This window comes from Penicillium antarcticum (assembly GCF_028974205.1).
Source record: "Penicillium antarcticum strain IBT 31339 chromosome Unknown utg000005l_segment0_segment0, whole genome shotgun sequence".
Classification (NCBI taxonomy): domain Eukaryota; kingdom Fungi; phylum Ascomycota; class Eurotiomycetes; order Eurotiales; family Aspergillaceae; genus Penicillium; species Penicillium antarcticum.
The window spans coordinates 1,197,992-1,216,993 of record NW_026695303.1 but is presented as its reverse complement, the minus strand read 5'-3'; the positions used below and the strand labels follow the sequence as shown (position 1 = coordinate 1,216,993).

Below are 19,002 nucleotides of genomic sequence, written 5' to 3'. Positions count from 1 at the left end.
TTGGTCTGTGTTATCCACTAGCCAGATCTAACAGCTTTGAAATTTTTTTTAGTTAAAGAATTTTCCTTGCCGAGGCTCCGAATGCAACTGTGTGTCATGGCGAGTGGGTCAAGACCCTGATGGATGTGGCTGAAAGTCAATTGATCGAGATTGCTCAGATTCATACATTTTCCGAGGTGCCTGGAGCTCTATCATCAGGCACTTGAAGCAATTCTACTCTGTACCGTTCCACTCTACATGCATACGCCTCAGTCAGCCCTAGTGCTAACCAAGTGGGTTATGCACGAGCACAGCCTCTAACCTTGGAACCCAAAAATGAGAGATCATAATATGATCCTACATATAATAATCAAGCAGCATTGCAGATGCAAGATATACATCATAGGAATATCAAAATCTCACAGGTACCTGGCTCATCATAGTAAATAGTATAATTGGGGAAGTACCCCGGGGACTGAGTCATATTGCGGCTTAGAGCGATCAAGCGGGGGGTCGGGGTCTCAAAAGGGTTTAGCGTGAAGTCGGGGACCCCGAAGAGGAAAGGCGCTCTGACAGCCCAGCGCATACATAGAATCAACGGTTGCCTCAGGTCTGGCGTTCTTCACCTTCTCCGGAAGCCATATTATACCCCTATACATCCTCAGGCCTCTCTTCTTTACGACTTCAAACTTGTATCTCGGCTTTAACGACTAACTCTTGCCGACCCTTACTCTTACCTCTCTTTCTCTCTTTGGCACAAATTTCTCAATTCTTAGATACCCCCAGTGATACCCATTTTATTCGTGATTTGTTTGTTATGGCTTTCGTTGGAGACCAGTTCTTCCCTCAGATGGATGCAACCCCCACCGAGTGGGTTGATTTTGATCAATTTCTGGACCTTCCTGCCGAGTACGAGGAGGTGTCGCCCTCGAACACCACCATCTCTCCCCAGGATTTGGCTCTGCCCTACGAAGATGATCGGAGCTACATGGTCACTCCCTCTCCCTCTGAGACCCCGCAGTTCAACTGGACAGGTATGACCAACTACCACCTGACCCAGGAGGATGTGATGGGCTACTCGATGGATGGAGGGTACATGCCAGACCCCGCTGCGCCTTTGTTTGACGATGCTTCTTTCGCGGGCTACAACCCGTATGACAGCACAATGGCATTCAGAAGTCTGGTGGAGGCCCAGGCTGCTGCCGACCCGCGTGTCGCTTCTATCAAGGAGAAGCGCCGCGAAGCAGCAATCGCATTACACCTCCAGCGTCTATGTGATGCTACCGCTCTCGATCTAGACATGTCTTCGGATTCCAACACCAGCTTCTCCTCCCCAAGTTGGTCCGACTACATGCGCGAAAGCACGTCCCCTCAACCCGCGCGGCCCAGCCGGGAAAACACATCCGTCTCTGAGGCGTCCCCTCCGGGAGCCATGGAGATGGTCCTCGACCTCAACATGAACGCCACCGCCAACGTTCCGAAAAAGCAGAAGCCTCGTTCTCAGGCACAGAAAGAGAACTACATCAAGGCTAGGAAATACGGTGCTTGTGAGAAGCACAAGAAGCAACACAAGCGAGTAAGTCCTGACCAATTCATTGACCCTTCTCTTCTACAACTTCATTGAGCAATGTGCTAACGCGAGTAGTGCAACTGCCTTGAGAAGGCCGCTGCCCGTGCTGGAGTTACCGATGTACCGACAAACGCTGCATTCCAAGAAAGGCCGAGGCAACCAATGCTTCATGTGCCAGTTCTTCCCGAGGCGCGCTGCTCGGCAACCATGGGCCACGATCCGTTACTCAGTTCACCTCAAGCACTCCCGACCGTAAAGGCGATCAGGAAGCCTGCAAGCGGTTCTGCGGGACACGACCCGTCAATGGGACTGCCGGTTGTGTCTCCATCCACGAGAGGATTGCTCCAGAAGACCAAGGTTTCAACGAGTACATTGCCGGGACAACACCCATCGCCATATCAATCCCAAGCATCTCCCTCGAAGAGTACATCGCCGGGACGCGATACTGTTCTTGTATCTGGCAAGCCAGCTTTCAAGACCTCATCGGGTCACGATATCGTTCCCCAAACGGGGAAGACTGTTGCGAAGAATACTTCACCTGGACACGACACGGTTCTTGGATCTGGAAAACAAGTTTACCGGACCTCATCGGGACACGACATTGTTCTCACCTCGGGAAGGAGTGCTCAGCAGAGCACATCACCGAGACACGATATTGCTCTTTCGGGGACAAAATCCAGTTCTTCCCTGGCACTACAGTCAAGCCCCGTGTTTCGAAAGCCTGCAGGCAAGTCGAGTTTGCGGTGGCGTGTATCGACGCTCGCCTCGATTGGTGGTGCGTCCACTTCTCTTTCCACATCTACTGGAGAACTTCCACAGATGTCGTCCAACCAACCTACCCCTGGCCAAGTCCGTCATCCAGTACTGGACGTGCGGCCCAGGACTACTCGGGCATCTCGTACCGTGGAAAATGTCTCTGCCCCATCGACAAGCGTTCCTGGTACGCTTCAAACAACGATCTCAGCGGCTGTTGCAGGAGCAACAAGGTTCCGTCACTCTCCACTGGGGATTCGGATCTCCGGAGTTATGGATGTGCGTGGGCATGCTGGTCAGCATACTGGTCTCGAGGCTCTCGAGGCATTTGCCAGATCATCAGCAGCTGTGCCTGGCGGGTTGCGATCAGCACCAAGGGATCGATTGCCCGTGCCGTCTCGGCGCGGAGCTACCAATGTATTTGGTAATGGTCTCTCTCGTGTTCCGTCAATCTTTGAAAATGGCGGTAACGCTATCCCAACAATCTTTGGAAACGGCCTCGCTCAGTCGCTTTGCGAAATTGTTAGTGGTATTTCCTCCACTATTGCTTTTGCGCTTTCTGGTCTCCGAGATTTGTCAGGTGTCTGGCAGTTTCCGGAAACCTTGGCCTCATCCTCTGAGACCATGATTGGCAAGTGCCTATCTTTCTCCGGTAGACAAATAATGTCTGCTAAGAAAGGCTTACATCTGCTCGGCATGCGGTCCTCTTGGTTCGCATGATCTTTGGGCGCATGGCGCTCAATGTTGGATGCAGATGAAGCTTTGCGGGATGGTGGGAAGAATGTTGGGCTATGAGCCATAGTACCGTTGTTTGATATAGTAAAGGCGCTTAGAGCAAACTTGCTGAACGGGATTAAAATTATCCTTATGATTTAAATTATGAATTATTCTCCAATTTATATTCAACGATCCACCCACAGTATGCAGTATGTCCCCTAGGCTTGTCCCGCCAAGCTCAGCCCCACGTCGCGAGAGCCCTAAAGCTTCCGTCCCAACATATCTTCCCTTTTCAACCACCATGACGGAATCAAAGTACAGTTACAGCATAGTCCCAGGTTATTTCCTGCAGGATGATCCGGCTACAGACCCAGCCACTTTCGACTATGTAAGTAATTCCGAGACGGAGGCCTTAGAAATAGCAATGCCCAGTGGAGCCAGGCCCTAACGTCCTCAAAACACTCAACACCAATATCCCCAATCTAATCTAGCCAACCAGGTCAAATCAGACTTCGGTCTAATCGCCAAATCTTATGACACTGAAAAAGAAACTCTCCAAACAACTCAATGGCAACGTTTCAGCGAACACATCAAAACCCTGAACTCCAACCCCCACCAAAAATACAAAGTCCTCTTCCTAGGACGACACGGCGAAGGCGTCCACAACGTCGCCGAGACCCGCTACGGCACGAAAGCATGGGATGTAAGCACCCTCCTCTAAAAGATTTTTTTTTTTTTAAAAAAATCGAATAACAACCCCGCTAGGAACACTGGTCTCTGCTCGATGGAGACGAGTACGGAAGCTGGGTCGATGCCCACCTCACCGAGAAGGGAATCGATCAAGCAAAGACCGCCCACGCTGCTTGGGAAGAACAGATTGAGAAAGGTGTTCCGGCGCCGCAGTCTTACTATGTCAGTCCCTTGAATCGGTGCCTGGCAACGGCACAGGTTACTTTTGCTGGCTTGCCTATGTCTGGCACGGAGCCGTTCAAACCCATTGTTAAGGAGGTAGGCATCTCACCCCTATCGCCCAACTCTTTCGAGAGAGGGAATATAGTATACTCTAACCATGGCCATATCCTTATCCATGTCTATGATGGTGTGCCCTGTATACAATAAACCAATATCTAACTCTCTCCAGCTCCTCCGCGAAACAATGGGCGAACACACCTGCGACAAGCGCTCCACTGCGTCAGCCATCAAATGCGAATACCCAGAATACATCATTGAACAAGGTTTCACAGAAGCAGATGAACTATGGGACGCAAAGACCCGCGAATCAGACCAAGATCGGGACGCGCGACTGCGCCGGTTCCTGGACGATGTCTTCGACACTGATGAGAATGTTTTTGTTTCTATGACTGCCCATTCTGGTGCCATTAGTAGTATTCTGCAGGTTGCTGGGCATCGCTGGTTCCCACTTGCTACTGGGGGTGTTATTCCTGTTGTTGTTGTCGCTGAGAAGGAGACGACACAACTTACACCTGCGGCTACGCCAGCGCGCGATCCTGAGATGATGAGGACTTCTATGGCTACGCTTATGGCTTTGCTTGAGAGGGCTGATGGGGACGGGAGGTTGTCTAGGTTGATGAGCGCTGTCTCTGGGGGGCGGGCGACGAGAGAGGAGATGGAGGAGTTTACGGCTATTGTGAATAAGCAGGCTTTTCCTAGTGAGGGAAAGTGAAGTAGACATTGCAAATAGAGACAGATGATGGGGTGAGGTTGGAAATATTGATAGGAAATTTATTCAGTATTGTACATGGGTCGCTCGGCTCCGGGGAGACGCGAAGTCGACGACTTTCTCTGTCCCAAATGCAAATTCTCGCCGAATCGGCTAATGGCAAGATAAATGAAACCAGAAGGTCCAACAGCGTAAACCGAAGAGCTAGATATAAAAATAATACAAACGCCAAAGAAGTATCAGATTTACCAGCTGTAGTACTGGTTCTGTGTGGGGATCTTGCGGTCTGGCAGTTGAGTCCAGAGCTGGTCGCGACGAGCACGCTGGGCCTTGGCCTCGCGGTCCTCCCACTCGCGGATGCGAGTCTTCTCCTCCTTCAACAGAACAGAGAGGCCTGTGGTGGGGGGACGCATCATGTTGATCTGACCACGGGCACGGTGGTCCATCTCATGTCCGTAGGGACCACGGTTAACCCAGGCCTGCTGAATGTAGATATCGGTGGGCTTTTCGATCTTCTTGCGCTCGCCGCTCTTGAGAATGACGGTGAGGGGCTTAGAACCCTTTTCGGCGCCGAGACCCATACCGGAACGGACAATGGCGAGGTTCTTGGCGTGCTCAAGGTGTCCCAATACATCCTGGGCTGCCTTCTTCTTGCTGAAACGCATCTGCAGGATGGCCTCGTCGATGTTCTTACCGGCGATCTGTCGGGCCAGAGGACCCAGCTTCTTCACTGAGGTCTTGAAAAAGTGGGATTTCGAGAGCTGCTCGCGCTCGGTGCGCTTGATCTGGACTTGCTTTGGTAGGCGGCCTCGCTTGCGGATCTCTCGTACGGCAATTTTTCTCTCCCACCGCAGCTGGGCGTTAGGATCGGGCAGGAGTCCTCGGTGCACACGGCTGGTATCGCGGTCGACTGCTTCTCCGGCTCCTTGTTGCGCCTTGGAGGGCATTTGGCCCTTGGATGGTTGGAAGTCGGACCCGAAGATCGAGCTTGCGCCTAGTGAACCTTCATCCTTCTTAGGGGCCGAGGGTCGTTGAGTGACCTTGGTTTTGGACTGGCCACCACCGACCATGTTCTTCAAGCCGGACCACCATCCACTGGATGAGTTGTCGGCATTGAAATCTGCGGAACGAATGGGGGTTGAGGCTAGCGTTCGTCGGGGCACGAAGGTGACACCGGTCCGGGCTACTGTTGGAGAGAAAGAAGCAGAGGTTAGCAAAACGCAAAAGTCAATTGAAAGCAAGCATACCTGTCCGGACCAGCCCTGAAGTATAGAGTGCCATGGCTGTGTTGGTTGTTGATGCAGAGAGTCCGGGAAAAAAGATGAAGTTCCCTGCACTTGTGGTCTGTGCGGGACTCCGGAGCCTGAGGCACGCAGTGTGATCGATCAGAATAGCGTCAAAGAGGCAACTTGCGACTTGGGGGAAATAGGCAAGAGACTGTGAGAGATAGTTTCTTGATAGCTTTGATTTATACGTTGAAGTCTTGCGCTTCTCTTTTGCGCATGGTCACTATTTCTCTTCCTACCCATCTCCACAGTATCCACTAGCCCTCATCCTCAGTTCTTCTCTCTCTTTTCTGTCTTTCCCCTTCATCCCTCTCCCCTTCCCAGGCCATCTAGCCTGTGGTTCCCATCCTTCTCTCCTATTTGAGATCCTTTCAAAGTTCTCAGATATCGCTTTGCGCTCCCAACCTTCGGCTCGGCCACTCCCAGTTCCTTTCATAACCTCCATTCCTTTGGACCTTCGATTTTCCGACCTACCATCCCCAGATCAGCACTGTGAAAGAAAAGCTTTCTTTCGTCGCGCAACCTGCGCCGTGTAAATATCCTACGTCATTTGCACCCAGCAAAACGAGGGGGGATCTGGACACAACCTGCGCTGGTCGATGCAGGAATGGACGTGTTGTTGAGGAACTTCAAGACTGTCGTATGATCTGGATCTCTGCTACTTCCAGCACTATCCGTGGATATTCGACGGTGACAAACGTTTCCGGTACTTTTGTCCTTAACCGCTCAACTAGAGCGATCTAGCTCCATCCTCCCACCAACATGGATATCAATTCACTCCTCTCGCCGGACTCGAATTCCAAGTCTGGAAATTCAACGCCCGTGCCCGCTCCCACGTCAAACGCGGCCCCGACTGCCGGACCTTCTCCCCACAAGGCTATCCAGAGAGCTCGGTCTGGTCCGAGACGGAAGGGCAAGACTTCGTCGCCCCTCGCGCAACAGGTCTACGCGCCTGGCGGGATCCCAGAGTCTTCACCTACAGATGGCGCTTCTTCAACTGGGGCCAAGGCAGGCGGTGGAGATGGCACATCACCTGGGGCCGATGGCCCACCATCGAGACAAGCCTCCACACCCGGGATGGACACTTTGGCCGACCTTGCTTCGATGCAGCACCACCAACCGCAGCGCCCGAACGCTGCTAGTATGCTGCGCAGCACTCAATCTTATGAGCACCAGCTATCTCCCTCGACCATTCACCCCCACGTAAACTCCGTCAACCACAACACCCCTACCTCCCGAATCTCCTTTGATATCGCCATGTCAGACGGACGGGATCCTTCGCAAAGGACCTATGCCGCGACATCTCTCGAACCGGAAGCGCAGCGTTTGGCGACCGAATTATTCCATCGAATTTCCTTGAACCCCCACACACACGATGCGCACGTGCAATTTATCGGACTGCTGCATGCAGGGTTCGTGAACCACGTGTATCCACCAAACAACCCTGATGTACACGGCGACCCACGACGCTACGACTTGCTCAACGACTTGAAGACTGCCCGCGAAGAGATGGACAAGCTTTTCGCCATGGGAGAAGATCTCTGGGCTGAATGGATTCAGGATGAGAGCATGCTTGCTCATGATGTGGACGGTCGTATTGCTGTCATGGAACTCTGTCAGCGATCAGTGGAGGAGGAGTTTGGCAGCACAAAGCTCTGGAACATCTACGGCGAATGGGTGCTCTATCTGTACCACTCCGCCCATGGCGAACCTAGCTCCAGCCAATGGACTGAGGAAGATCGGGCGGTTGGCCGCGAGGTATTCACCTGGCAGTCAGTCCTGCAAGTGTGGCAGAGAGGTGCGGATGCTACCAGATGGAAAATCAATGACAGCCACCTGGTGTGGGACCGCCTGCTCGATCTTTATGCCCAGGACATCGCTCGCGCGCCTTCGCAGGAAAAGATCAATCACCTTCGAGGACTTTACGACGTCCGTCTTCAGACCCCGCATGCTACCTGGGACCAGACCTTCCAGAAATTCTCAGGCTTTGTTTCGAGCTACTGCAACTCCAAGTACGAGGAGATCATGTCGGAGACTGTAGCTCGGGCTGCGGAGCCAAAGGCACTTTACAACGCACGAGAGGAGTTTGAACTTCGCTTGGCCAAGGTGCAAGAATCTGGCGACCGTGCCCTCGAGTGGACTGTCTACTCTGAATACATTGACTGGGAATTGACTCGTGATCGACGGAAGCGAGGAGAATTTAGTTTCGACCTCGTTAATGCTATTTACCAGCGCGCCGTCCTCCACTACCCCACAGATGTGTCTCTCTGGGAAGATTATGTCATGTTTCTCATCGGCGAATCGCTCAACCGTCGTGCTTCCACTACGGCTATCTCCACTCTTGATCGTGCCACCCGCCATTGTCCCTGGTCTGGAAACCTCTGGTCTCAGTATCTATTGAGCTCAGAGAGAGAAAACCAGCCGTTCAACATTATCGCCGACATCAAGCACAAGGCCACCAGCACTGGACTCCTTGATGCCGGTGGACTGGAGGAAGTTCTGAAGGTCCACGTCACTTGGTGTAGTTACCTTCGCCGACGCGCCTTCTTTTCCGACTCTACAGACGAGGACCTGGATGTTGCAGAAGTCGGTATTCGCTCGGCCATCGAGAGCGTGCAGGAACTTGGCGAGAAGAAGTACGGCCCGGCGTATCAGGGTGATCCTCTCTTCCGCCTGGAGCGGATCTATATTCGTTTCTCTAGCGAAAGCGGTAGCTGGGACACTGCGCGTGAGACATTCAAAGGTCTTATGGCCCGCCGTGGTAGCAGCTATGAATTCTGGCTTGCCTACTACGGATGGGAACTCATCTGCTGGAGCAAGTTCGTTCAAGGAGAGGCCACTGTGGATGCTGCGCGCCGAACTCCCAACCCCAGCTATGCTACTGCCGTGTTGAAGAAAGCGCTCAAGCGAACCGATCTTGATTGGCCGGACAAGATCGTCCAGACTTACATTACCCACTGCGAGGACTATGAGGACTCGGACGAACTGCAGATTGCTGTGATCGAGACCCGGAAAGCAATGAGAGCCGTAACTGCTCGCCGGGAACGTGAGGCACAGGAGCAAGCGGCATTGGCTCAGCAGCAGCAGCAACAGCAATGGGAGGCCGCCATGGAGGCAGCTCCTGCCCACGAGAAGAGAAAACGTGACGATGTGGAGGAGATGCCAAGAAGCAAGAAAGCCCGCAATGAAGAGGTAGAAGTCAAGCAGGAGCCAAAAGAAGATACACCTGCCGTCCCCCAACGGGATCGAGAGCACGCTACAGTGATTGTGAAAAACCTACCTCGCGACACAACCGAACATCAGGTTCGACAATACTTCCGTCATGTGAGTTACCTATCAAGCTCAGTCTTTGGATATTTCTGACCATAGTATTAGATTGGTACCGCCAACGGCGTCCGAATGCTGAAGGGAGATGACAAGAACTCCGAGGTCGCGATCATCGAGTTTGAAACTAAGGACGCGGCCCTGACTGCTGTGACCCGTGACCAGAAACGCTTCAATGATACTGAAAATGTCATTGACGTACAGCTTGGAGCGGAAACTACGTTATGGGTCACCAACTTTGCTTCGACTGCGGACGAGGAATACATCCGCAACCTCTTCTCTAAGGCGAGTACCTTTTTCTTTAGCTGAACGATATTATTACTGACTTGTGAGTAGTACGGCGAAGTTATTGACGTTAGATTGCCTTCCCTCAAATTCGACACCAGCCGTCGCTTCTGCTATGTGCAGTTTGCCACCTCAGCCGCAGCCCATCACGCTACGGAGCTCAATGGAACGCCGAATGAAAAGGGCAGGAAGCTTGTTGTTAAAATCTCCAACCCTGCGGAGAAAGCAGGTCGCAGTGGTGCAAGATATGATGGACGAGAGCTCTACGTTGTTAACATTGACTGGAAGGCCAGTGACCAAGATCTCAAAGAGGCATTCGCTCAGTATGGCACCATTGAAAAGGTCCACATTGAACGCAAGCCCGATGGTGGCAGCAAAGGCTTCGGCTCCATTGTCTTCTCTTCTAAGGACGAAGCCAATGATGCCCTCGCAATGCATGAGAAAATGTTCATGACTCGTCCTCTTCGCGTCCAACTTGCTCAGGCCGGTGGCCCGGCCAAACGGACCACCAATACTATCGTTTCCCAAGTTGCCAAAGCGGGATCACCCTATGCCCAGGTCAACGGCACTGGCCCAGATGATCTGGAAGTGCCAGTCGGCGAGCATGCTCAGCGCACAATTGCCTTGATGAACGTTCCCGATACCGTCAATGAAGATCGCATCCGCGCCCTTGTTGAGCCATTCGGCCACTTGGTCAAAATATCTCTGCGGCCGGACCATCAAGGGGCTGTGGTGGAGTTTGTCGATATCCACGATGCCGGCAAAGCCTCGCTGGCACTCGAAGGGAAGGAAATTGCCCCTGGACGCCCGCTCCATGTTGGCAGGGTTTACGAGCTGAAGCAACAACACGCTGAGAAAAAAACCAGCAAAGTCACCTCTCTCAAGCACGAAGCCTCGACGAAGAAGGCGAACCTCCAGCCCACCGGTCCGATCAAACGCCCCCAGCAGCCTGGCGCGCGCGGAGGCCGGAAAGGTGGTCTTGGACAGAAACGATACACCGCGGCTCCCAGTGAGAAGCAACCCCCGCGCCGGCGAGTTCCGACAAAATGGACACCACCTCCGACGGCGGCAGCACGCCCAAAAAGAGCAACGATGATTTCCGCGCTATGCTTCAAGGAAGCCGCTCGGAATGAAGTGCAAGTGCAATGACAGTTCCTGGCGCAATTGTTTTATTCTTACACTCTCGATACGGCATGTATCTGGCTGGCGTTTTATTGTTTCTGGTAATCTTGATGCTTCGCTCTAGATCCGCATGTTCTCATTCGGGTCGGTCTTTTGCGCCATGCCACGACCTCTTTTTTTTGTGGCACCATGCCGTCGTGTATATTATGACTGTATTTTGCTCTAGTTCTAATGATGATGTCTTTTCCGAAGGGTTGTCTCCGACACCCACAGAGTGATACTTTATTCCATAGCACGATACCGGTGAACATCTGTAGTTTCTGGTCTCCTGATAAGTTTACATGTAAGAGAGAGTAAAATATCACCCTATAATTCTTCAGTAGAACAAAAAGCTTGAAAGTGTACACCACTGCATACAAACCCGCCATCCGATTGGATCCTACACGTGCAGAGATCGTCATGGCGCATTGACATCTATCTGCCTTGATTTGGTCTGCGGGGAAGTAGACCACATGTCTTCATTCAAAGTGACTTATAACCTATATACTATTGGACTATACTTCCAGGGTGTACACTTGTACTTCCACCGAATCCGTATAACTCGTGACCTCTAGCGGTGAGCTTATCGGCCCGCATCTGTGCCCCGGACATCCCTCAGTACCACCATAGCCCCCCTTGTTTCCCTCTCCCTCTCAACAACTCGCATTCGTGGTCTTATCCTCACTATATTCATACGTTCGTCCGATGCGCAGGTCGCTATCGCGCGAACTACTTCTTTTCGACACATACGCGATCATTCCCAAACCACGCAGGCAGCGATGGACTTCAACCTAGTGCCGAGAGGCACGGATCGAAATTACACTGGCTTCTTTACGAAGACTATAGTCTACTCGGCAACACTAGTTATTTTCCTTGCTTGTGAGTGACTACACTACACCAGTCCAGCCCAGCTGTGTCTTGTCTGATAGAGAAGCTGGATGTACCTCGATACGATGCTGACCAAACCCGGCGACCAGCATTCGGCCTGACACTATCCTCGATCATCGTTCCAAAATGGGTTAGCTATCACAGTGAAAAGGTACATCTCTATCCCGTCACGAACGACAGGCTTATACTTCAAGCCCGAGTCCAAGCTCCAAATTCAAGGTTCCAGGCTATCACTAATCGCTCCACCAGCCCGCCCACCATTACTCCTACGGTCTCCACCGCCGATGCTCCTCCCTCACAGATACCTGCGAAAGCTTCCCCCAACGCGAAGACTGCCATGGCGAGGATAGATACTTCTGCTCGATGTGGCGATCTGTCGGGTTCCTGATGTCCTTTGCCGTCGTGCTGGAGGGTATGAGCGTTGTCGCATACTTGGTTATTCTCTCTGGCGGGAAACGGCTGCGCGAGAACGGTTGGGGGGTTCTAAGTTTGCTGATTTTGACGTCTGTTGTTGTACAGGCGGCTAGTATGTCGATAGTGGTATGTTTTGTTTCCAGTTTTCAGGACTGTTGCTGGTGGGATCGGATACTAAGTTGACTCTCTGTGTTGCAGGCATATCTCTACGACAACGAGGATCGCTTCTTCGTTGGCTGGAAACTGGACCAGTCCTGGATATTTTGCACTGTTAGTTGGTGTATTGGCCTTTTCTGCGCGGGCGCGGTTATTGTGGCTGCCAAGTTCCTTCCTTCTGAAGGTGGGTATGAGTTGATTCCTGATCATGATGAGCTGAGGGTTTCTTAAAAGCTGCTTTGGGGGGTGGATATTGATATTTGGGGAGGTATATGCGTACACGGATGCTGAACAGGGCAGGTTGTTATGCTGTCTTATGCCATTTATGTTTTTCTTTGGGGTTTGACTATGTTCCATTCCTTTAATTACTACATTTCATAATTCTGGTCTTTTCTTTCTCGCTCAGCTTTGATTTTCGGCGTTTGGGATGGACAAATCGTTTTATGCTCGCGGGATATACTACGACTAACTGAATGACGGACAAAATCACATCTCTGTTTCTGTGAACATCTCTGATGTATCTATCACTCGAGATCATTCCAGGCCATTCAATTAATCACATCTTCGTGTATCGTTTTGGTGACCTTTGTGAACAACAATACACCATCAGCCAGGCACACTACTCTAAAACTGAAACTGAAACAGAAGAAAACAACACCCCACGCGCAACAGAATGCGCAGATGACAAGAAATGCACCAATTCATCTCAAAAAGTACACGTCATTCCCAATATCCACAGACAATCCGAGGCAAGACCTACCAAACAATCTCCTTCCCATTCAACCCCTCAATAGCAGGAATCAAAGGCCGCAACGCATGCCCATAATCACCGCCATTAGGTGTCCTCAAAAGCGTATGAATATGGAATTTCTTCGGCTCCTCATTATTCAAGAAAACACCCGAATGATGATCGAACTCAACAAGAATCACAGGGCTCTGAATCCGATAATAAAACGGATCCTGATCGCCGAACCCACCAATCCAACAGAAATACGTCTCCTCCTCATGCGCGCGCACCTGCTCGATCTTCAACGCCCGCGATTTCGCCGGCAAGTAGAGCAAATACTGTTCCAGGATCCCGTACATAAGCCCCTTCTGCTCATCGTTCAACGTCGACGCGAGAATACCCTCGTATGGAACTTCCCGGTTATCCCGGTACGCGCCGCACAGGTGTCGCTGGTCATCTTTGTTCCAGCGGCCAGGCGGCATGGCGGGGTCTTTCATGAGCGCGAAGACTCGCGCTGAGGATTGCAGTTCAGCCGAAAGAGATTGCATAAGCTGCAAGCCCAGCTTCTCTTCGATTTGCATAATCCGCGTGCCAGCATGCGGGCCCGCGTCAATCTCGTTCGGCTCTGCGCCTGTAAACCACGGCGAGGCAATGATCTGTCCCTTGTACAGGAAGATATTCAGACACAGATGGTGGCCGTAGAAGGACCAGCCCCATGGTCTGGTTGTTGATGGTCGGCCGAAGAGGACAAAGTTGTAGCTGAACTCATTCATTACGGCGGGTGATTTGACTAGTTCGCCAAGGAAGTGGTTGATGCGCATTGCGCTGACGGCTTTGTCGTAACCTTCAGGCGAAAGCGTTGTCTTTAGGACGTTCATTACCGCATCGCGGATTTGAGGGGTCACTTCATCCAGGCGAATTCCTTTGTGGGCGAGAAGGAATTCTGGGTTTGACCATGTGCGCCAGTGGGGTGAGTCGATATGATAGTTTATGGCTTCTTTTTGGGTGGAGGTTAGTTGGGCTGTTACTGCGTTTGTTGCGTCGACGATTTGTTGGATTGGGACTTCTTCGTCTTGAAGAGTGAATAGATCTGGGCGGACAGCTCCTGGTTTATTGTTAGTTCTAATGTATACTATGTTATGTTATGTGGAGTGGTATGATATGATATAATGTTCATTCGGTTGGGATTTTTGCGGCAATACTTACCATCAGTAGTAACACCCTTGAACGGTTCCTGCAATAACTCCAACCAATGCATATACAATGCATGCAGCCATGGCGGCTGGTGTCCAGTTTTGAAATCATGGGCGTACTCGTGTGCATCTTGCTGGCACATCACCTCGAACCGCTTCAGGCTGAGGTCTGGTAGGTACTGGCGGTATTCGCCCGTCGGCTTTTCCAATGTCGCCTGGTTCGCCATGGTTGATAGATAATACAGAGTTGATCACACGAATCTGGAAATTTGAATTGAAGAAGAGCAAGAGAGCCCCTCCAACAGCTATTATAGCTTGCGACAACCCCACAGCTGTGAGGCGGCAAGACTTCCCCACGCTCGTGGGGATTGTGGGAAATTTCTTACCCGTTCGGTTTTGGTGGCAAGTTGGTGAATTGGCCAATCCGGATGCTCCGGAAAGGCATTTATCAGGAGCCTGCAGTGTTGGTTCTGGCCTTGTAGTAACTGGGGGACATTGTATGCATGTTCTTAATGTGGAGGCGGGGGTCGGCTGGAGGTGAAGCTTCATGTACCGTTGTCGGAGGACTACTCCCGTTTTGTACATGTTAGTCTAGGATTTCTGTGTAAGAATGAAAACTCGGCATAATTAACTAATTCTAGCGAAATGACTATTTATGAATTATACGAACCCGTTCTACTACAGTATCTGATCTGGTGACTCTACCCCGCCACATCAAAGCCCAAGTGACCGCCAACTGTCCACTAACGTATAGCTTCATCTATAAATCTTTCTTTGACTCGGGTCTTCCGGCCACGGATTGTCCGCCCTCGGATACTCCCCCGCATGCCGTTGCTTTAAATCTCCAGACCCCGCGATCTCTTTCCTGATCCATCACATCTCATATTTCATAATGTCTCTACAATTTACAAACCAGCCCCCCGCGTCGCGGGTGCCATATGCCATCCCTCAATTGGAGGGAGAGCGGATCACAATCCCGGGTAGCAAAGGTGTATTCCGCATCCTGACTTCTGCAAAGCAAACCGGTGGATTGATGGCCGTGTTCACAAGCGGTGCTGTTCTTTCCGACGCTCCTGGCTTCCACTACCACGACCACGCACACGATGTTTTCTTGGTCACAAAAGGATTCTTGAAGCTCTATAATGGAGACCAATGCCGTATTATGGGCCCGGGCGACTTTGCCTATGTTCCTCCGGTATGTGAATCATTGAGAAAGTTCAGATTCATACTAACTCCTGGGCTAGAAAATCATTCATATGCCCGATATGATCGGCCCCCATACTGAGCTTCAAGGCTTGATTACTCCCGGTGACTGGGTCGACTTTTTCCGTCATGTGTCAGAGCCCTATGAGGGAGTTCTCGTTCCTGAAAATGATAATCGGGATTTGAAATCTCTTCTTATTCCCAAGGTTATGGCCGCTAAGGGGCAGTTCGATGTCGTTTTCCAGCCACACCATGTGCCCCCGCCAGTTTCTGAATGGAAGAAGGAAGATGAGAAGTTACCGGATGGCCCGGCAGGATACTTCCTGCGTGCTAACACCGGTCCTAAGTGGATGCTCGGAGGTGTGATGTCTCGTCCATTTGTCACTACAACACAGAGCTCTGGAGTTTGTGCCATCTCCAGCATTGAGTCTTCTAAGGATTATGGGGAGACTGTGTTCTCCAGGCATATGACTTTCCCCACTGTGGACCACTGCTTCCTGATTATGGAGGGTGCGCTCCGGGTTAAGCTACAAGGTGCTGATGATGCTGTCTTCCGCGAGGGTGAGACCGTTGTCATTCCTGCTGGGCAGGCATTCTCGCTCGTCTTTGAGAGCAAGTTTGTCAAGTTCCACTCTTTCAGTGATGGCGATGGTATCGAGTCATTGATCCACGCTGCTGGCAAGCCGTTCGAGGGCGCAGTCTTGCCCGATCAGGCACCAGCATATGAACAGTCTGACGTGCATTCAGCTGCAGCTCGTCTGAATGTGACATTTTAGCTGAGACAAGCTTTGAATATTAGTCGAATGTATATAAGTTAGTGAATATAGAGTTGCCACGCCCCCAATCTCAACAATTTCTCACTAGAACACGCATTCTCACCTTCATGTGTGTGAACTATTTGCCGGTCACCAACCAATTAACCCCGAATTAATCTTTTTCACCCCGCATCAACCGATTGGCCCCCGGATTTCACTTCGGCCTGCATTTTCCCCCCGCGCGTCACGTGCACCAAACGCTCCCCGGAAATTCCGGTCATCTTCAGTTCTCCTCTATTCCACTGTAACCTCGACATACATCACATTGTTTACTGATGTCTCGATAATGCAAAATATACAGTCTCCGCTTCCACCTGCTGAGAAGCACTCTGCAAAGCGCGCCAAACGGCCACGCGCTGCGCAGGCGTGCGACCGATGCAGGCTGAAGAAGTATAAGTGCGACGAGCAATATCCCTGCTTGCATTGTAAAAGTGGGTTCCCTGCTGATCAAACTAATCTCAACGGTCTTTGACTAAGTTTCACAGAAAGCGATCTCGTCTGCGTGTATCAGGGCAATTATCGCGAGCGCGAAAGCAATCGCTCAGCAACGTGAGTATTCAACCAAGATCATGTTTCTTTCTACTGGACCCTGAAGACAGAACCCACCTCGCACAAAACAATTTATTCTAACAATGCCACAGCTATGTCGTCGACCTCGAGAAGAAGGTCGAGGAACTGACATCAAGACTTCGTGCGGTAGAGGGTGGCACAGTCGATATATCGGGAACATCACCCGCCGTACCCAAAGTCCATCAAAGTCAAACAGCCGCCGAAACAACACCATGCTCCATGTCCCGGACTGGATCTACGCCCCGGGAAATAGCCAAAATCCCCGAAGGACGTGAAGAGTCCACCGAGAGTGCAGACGATGAGCTAAATGAATTCAATCATCACACGAACGGCGTCGAGTTCCACGGTAGTACCTCTTCCGCCGCGATTCTGGGCCATCTGAAAAAGGCGCGCGAGCCCAAAGGCCAGGAAGAACCATATCTGCGTGCAGCTGATTACTCGCTCATCTCGACGCTGCACAATCCCAGCTTTTCGCCTTCTTGCACCGCCGGTCCGGGGCAGATGCTGTCGATGGAACAGCAGAACTATTATTTCGATCAGGCTCATATCTTTATGAATGGGTATTTTGAGAATATACATTTCATTCATCCTCTTATTGATAAGGAGGATTTTCTTCTGCGCGCTAATGACCTTTGGTTTAATCGATCGCGTGCCCCTGAGCCTAGCTTTATTGCCTTGTACTTGAGTATTCTTTCGTTCGGGTCTCTGGTACGGGTTTGGGATGAAGGTACCCTGGCTGGCCTGGGGCGTTTCGAGTGGAGCCGGAAGCTGTTTGCTGAGGCGCAAGTTTACTTGAATCATTTGAAGTTTTCGAATGATATTGAGACGGTCCAGTGTCTCTATATTATGGTATGTTTTAACCTTTGGGAATAGACCATGAGCTGACCCAACCAGGCCAAAGTTTGCCAAAATGAGCTTAATCCTAACCGTGAGTGACCAACCTCGCTCACCATTGTCAAAATTCTAAGAAGTTAGTCGCCTATATGTATCTTGGTCTGGCTGTGCGCACATGCCTTTCTGCTGGTTTCAATCGAGAGGTTCCGTGTCCAGGGGATAATGTGCAACGCGCCGGTTGGATATCGAAGACTTGGTGGTAAGTTGGACAACATCGCTGTTTTGATTGTTTACTGAATCCGTCTGTTTATAGGGGTCTTTTCTCACTAGAAATGTCAGTAATTCCCTAGTGATCCGTTTCCTCTTGATCAATACTTACACAAAGCAGAGAAATGAGCTTCTCAGTCGGACGACCCGATACCCTTGGAATGGATGAATATCACAACCGCGCCATTCCAGAGCGAGATGACTCCGAGTTCGCCATCATCCCATGGATGATCGACTTTGCACAGATAATTCGGCGAGTATCCGTCCAGATCTACCATTCCCGTATCTCATTGCAAGAGAAATTACAGCTTGCCCTTCAAATCGAGATGGAAATGGACCGATGGCTCGCACGACTGCCAGAAAAGATCAAACCAGATATTGCCGGTCACAGAATGTCCCGCAGTGCCCTACGTGATCCAAAGTGGGCACGGAGGCAAAGGCTTGTATTGGGGATCCGTGAGCCCTCCATCCAACCTGACCATTCTCGTCCCATTTTAACTCTTGTTCTAGGCTACTATAATGTCAAGATGCTACTCTTCAGACCTTTCTTGAGTCATTTCACTCGCAAACTAAGACACCCACCAAACGAACTGGATCAGACAATCGAGAAATGTCTAGATGCAGCCATGAAGACTATCCAGGTTATCTATGACATCTACCGAGTGCACACCTTCTTCCGATGCTGGTATGATGATCCCCTCCAAATGAATGATTCCCGGCTGATTTTAGTCAAGGTGGTACAACACAACCTACGTAATGTTCGCCACATCAACCCTCCTCCTCCCAATGTCCAAACTAGGCATGAGCAACGAAACAATGCCCCTCCTCCGTTCAGTGGAAATGGGCGTAGAAATTCTAGAAGCAATGGACGAGTCCGTGGTAGCTCGCAAATCAGTAGAGATCATCAGGCAATATATCCGGGATTTCAAAGCTTCAGGTGCCACCCAACCGACGACAGGGACGGCAGAGGGTGATCAAATCCCTGTATCTGCGGAGACAGGCCACGGGGCAGGATTTGAAGTTCCAGTATGTTCTTCACCAACCCTCCCTCTTAATTGACCTTTCTTTCTAATACTGAAATAGGAATGGGCGTACGGCTTCGGATTCCCGGATTACTCTTTCGAGGGTATTGCCCGTCTTTTCGATGATATTGGAGGGTTACCAATGTTAGACGGGTAA

The 19,002-nt window shown here is 51.0% G+C and overlaps 8 protein-coding genes across 8 annotated transcripts; 6 read left to right on the top strand and 2 right to left on the bottom strand.

The window, feature by feature from the left end:
- Positions 1-796: 796 nt before the first annotated feature.
- N7508_005100 (uncharacterized protein) lies at positions 797-3,022 on the top strand (the record flags this gene model as incomplete). Its single annotated transcript, XM_058463166.1, has 2 exons — positions 797-1,555; positions 1,625-3,022. The coding sequence occupies 2 exons, from the start codon at positions 797-799 to the stop codon at positions 3,020-3,022; spliced, it is 2,157 nt and encodes a 718-aa protein (XP_058319644.1).
- A 298-nt stretch (positions 3,023-3,320) lies between these two features.
- Positions 3,321-4,703, top strand: N7508_005099 (histidine phosphatase family protein; the record flags this gene model as incomplete). Its single annotated transcript, XM_058463165.1, has 4 exons — positions 3,321-3,407; positions 3,519-3,722; positions 3,785-4,027; positions 4,161-4,703. 4 exons carry the CDS (start codon positions 3,321-3,323, stop codon positions 4,701-4,703), a joined length of 1,077 nt encoding a protein of 358 aa, XP_058319643.1.
- Positions 4,704-4,945: 242 nt separating this feature from the next.
- N7508_005098 (mitochondrial 54S ribosomal protein uL22m) lies at positions 4,946-5,981 on the bottom strand (the record flags this gene model as incomplete). The annotated part of the gene is made up of 2 exons (XM_058463164.1): positions 4,946-5,886; positions 5,948-5,981. The coding sequence occupies 2 exons, from the start codon at positions 5,979-5,981 to the stop codon at positions 4,946-4,948; spliced, it is 975 nt and encodes a 324-aa protein (XP_058319642.1).
- A 767-nt stretch (positions 5,982-6,748) lies between these two features.
- N7508_005097 (U6 snRNP complex subunit PRP24) lies at positions 6,749-10,744 on the top strand (the record flags this gene model as incomplete). Its single annotated transcript, XM_058463163.1, has 3 exons — positions 6,749-9,310; positions 9,362-9,595; positions 9,647-10,744. The coding sequence occupies 3 exons, from the start codon at positions 6,749-6,751 to the stop codon at positions 10,742-10,744; spliced, it is 3,894 nt and encodes a 1,297-aa protein (XP_058319641.1).
- Positions 10,745-11,535: 791 nt separating this feature from the next.
- N7508_005096 (uncharacterized protein) lies at positions 11,536-12,445 on the top strand (the record flags this gene model as incomplete). The annotated part of the gene is made up of 4 exons (XM_058463162.1): positions 11,536-11,635; positions 11,734-11,795; positions 11,894-12,184; positions 12,257-12,445. 4 exons carry the CDS (start codon positions 11,536-11,538, stop codon positions 12,443-12,445), a joined length of 642 nt encoding a protein of 213 aa, XP_058319640.1.
- Positions 12,446-12,970: 525 nt separating this feature from the next.
- Positions 12,971-14,361, bottom strand: N7508_005095 (DUF3500 domain-containing protein; the record flags this gene model as incomplete). The annotated part of the gene is made up of 2 exons (XM_058463161.1): positions 12,971-14,046; positions 14,148-14,361. The coding sequence occupies 2 exons, from the start codon at positions 14,359-14,361 to the stop codon at positions 12,971-12,973; spliced, it is 1,290 nt and encodes a 429-aa protein (XP_058319639.1).
- A 665-nt stretch (positions 14,362-15,026) lies between these two features.
- N7508_005094 (cupin domain-containing protein) lies at positions 15,027-16,113 on the top strand (the record flags this gene model as incomplete). Its single annotated transcript, XM_058463160.1, has 2 exons — positions 15,027-15,329; positions 15,379-16,113. The coding sequence occupies 2 exons, from the start codon at positions 15,027-15,029 to the stop codon at positions 16,111-16,113; spliced, it is 1,038 nt and encodes a 345-aa protein (XP_058319638.1).
- Positions 16,114-16,438: 325 nt separating this feature from the next.
- On the top strand, positions 16,439-19,002 carry N7508_005093 (Zn(II)2Cys6 transcription factor; the record flags this gene model as incomplete). Its single annotated transcript, XM_058463159.1, has 10 exons — positions 16,439-16,583; positions 16,638-16,701; positions 16,794-17,571; positions 17,617-17,650; positions 17,698-17,815; positions 17,870-17,890; positions 17,945-18,279; positions 18,334-18,508; positions 18,558-18,849; positions 18,907-19,002. The coding sequence occupies 10 exons, from the start codon at positions 16,439-16,441 to the stop codon at positions 19,000-19,002; spliced, it is 2,058 nt and encodes a 685-aa protein (XP_058319637.1).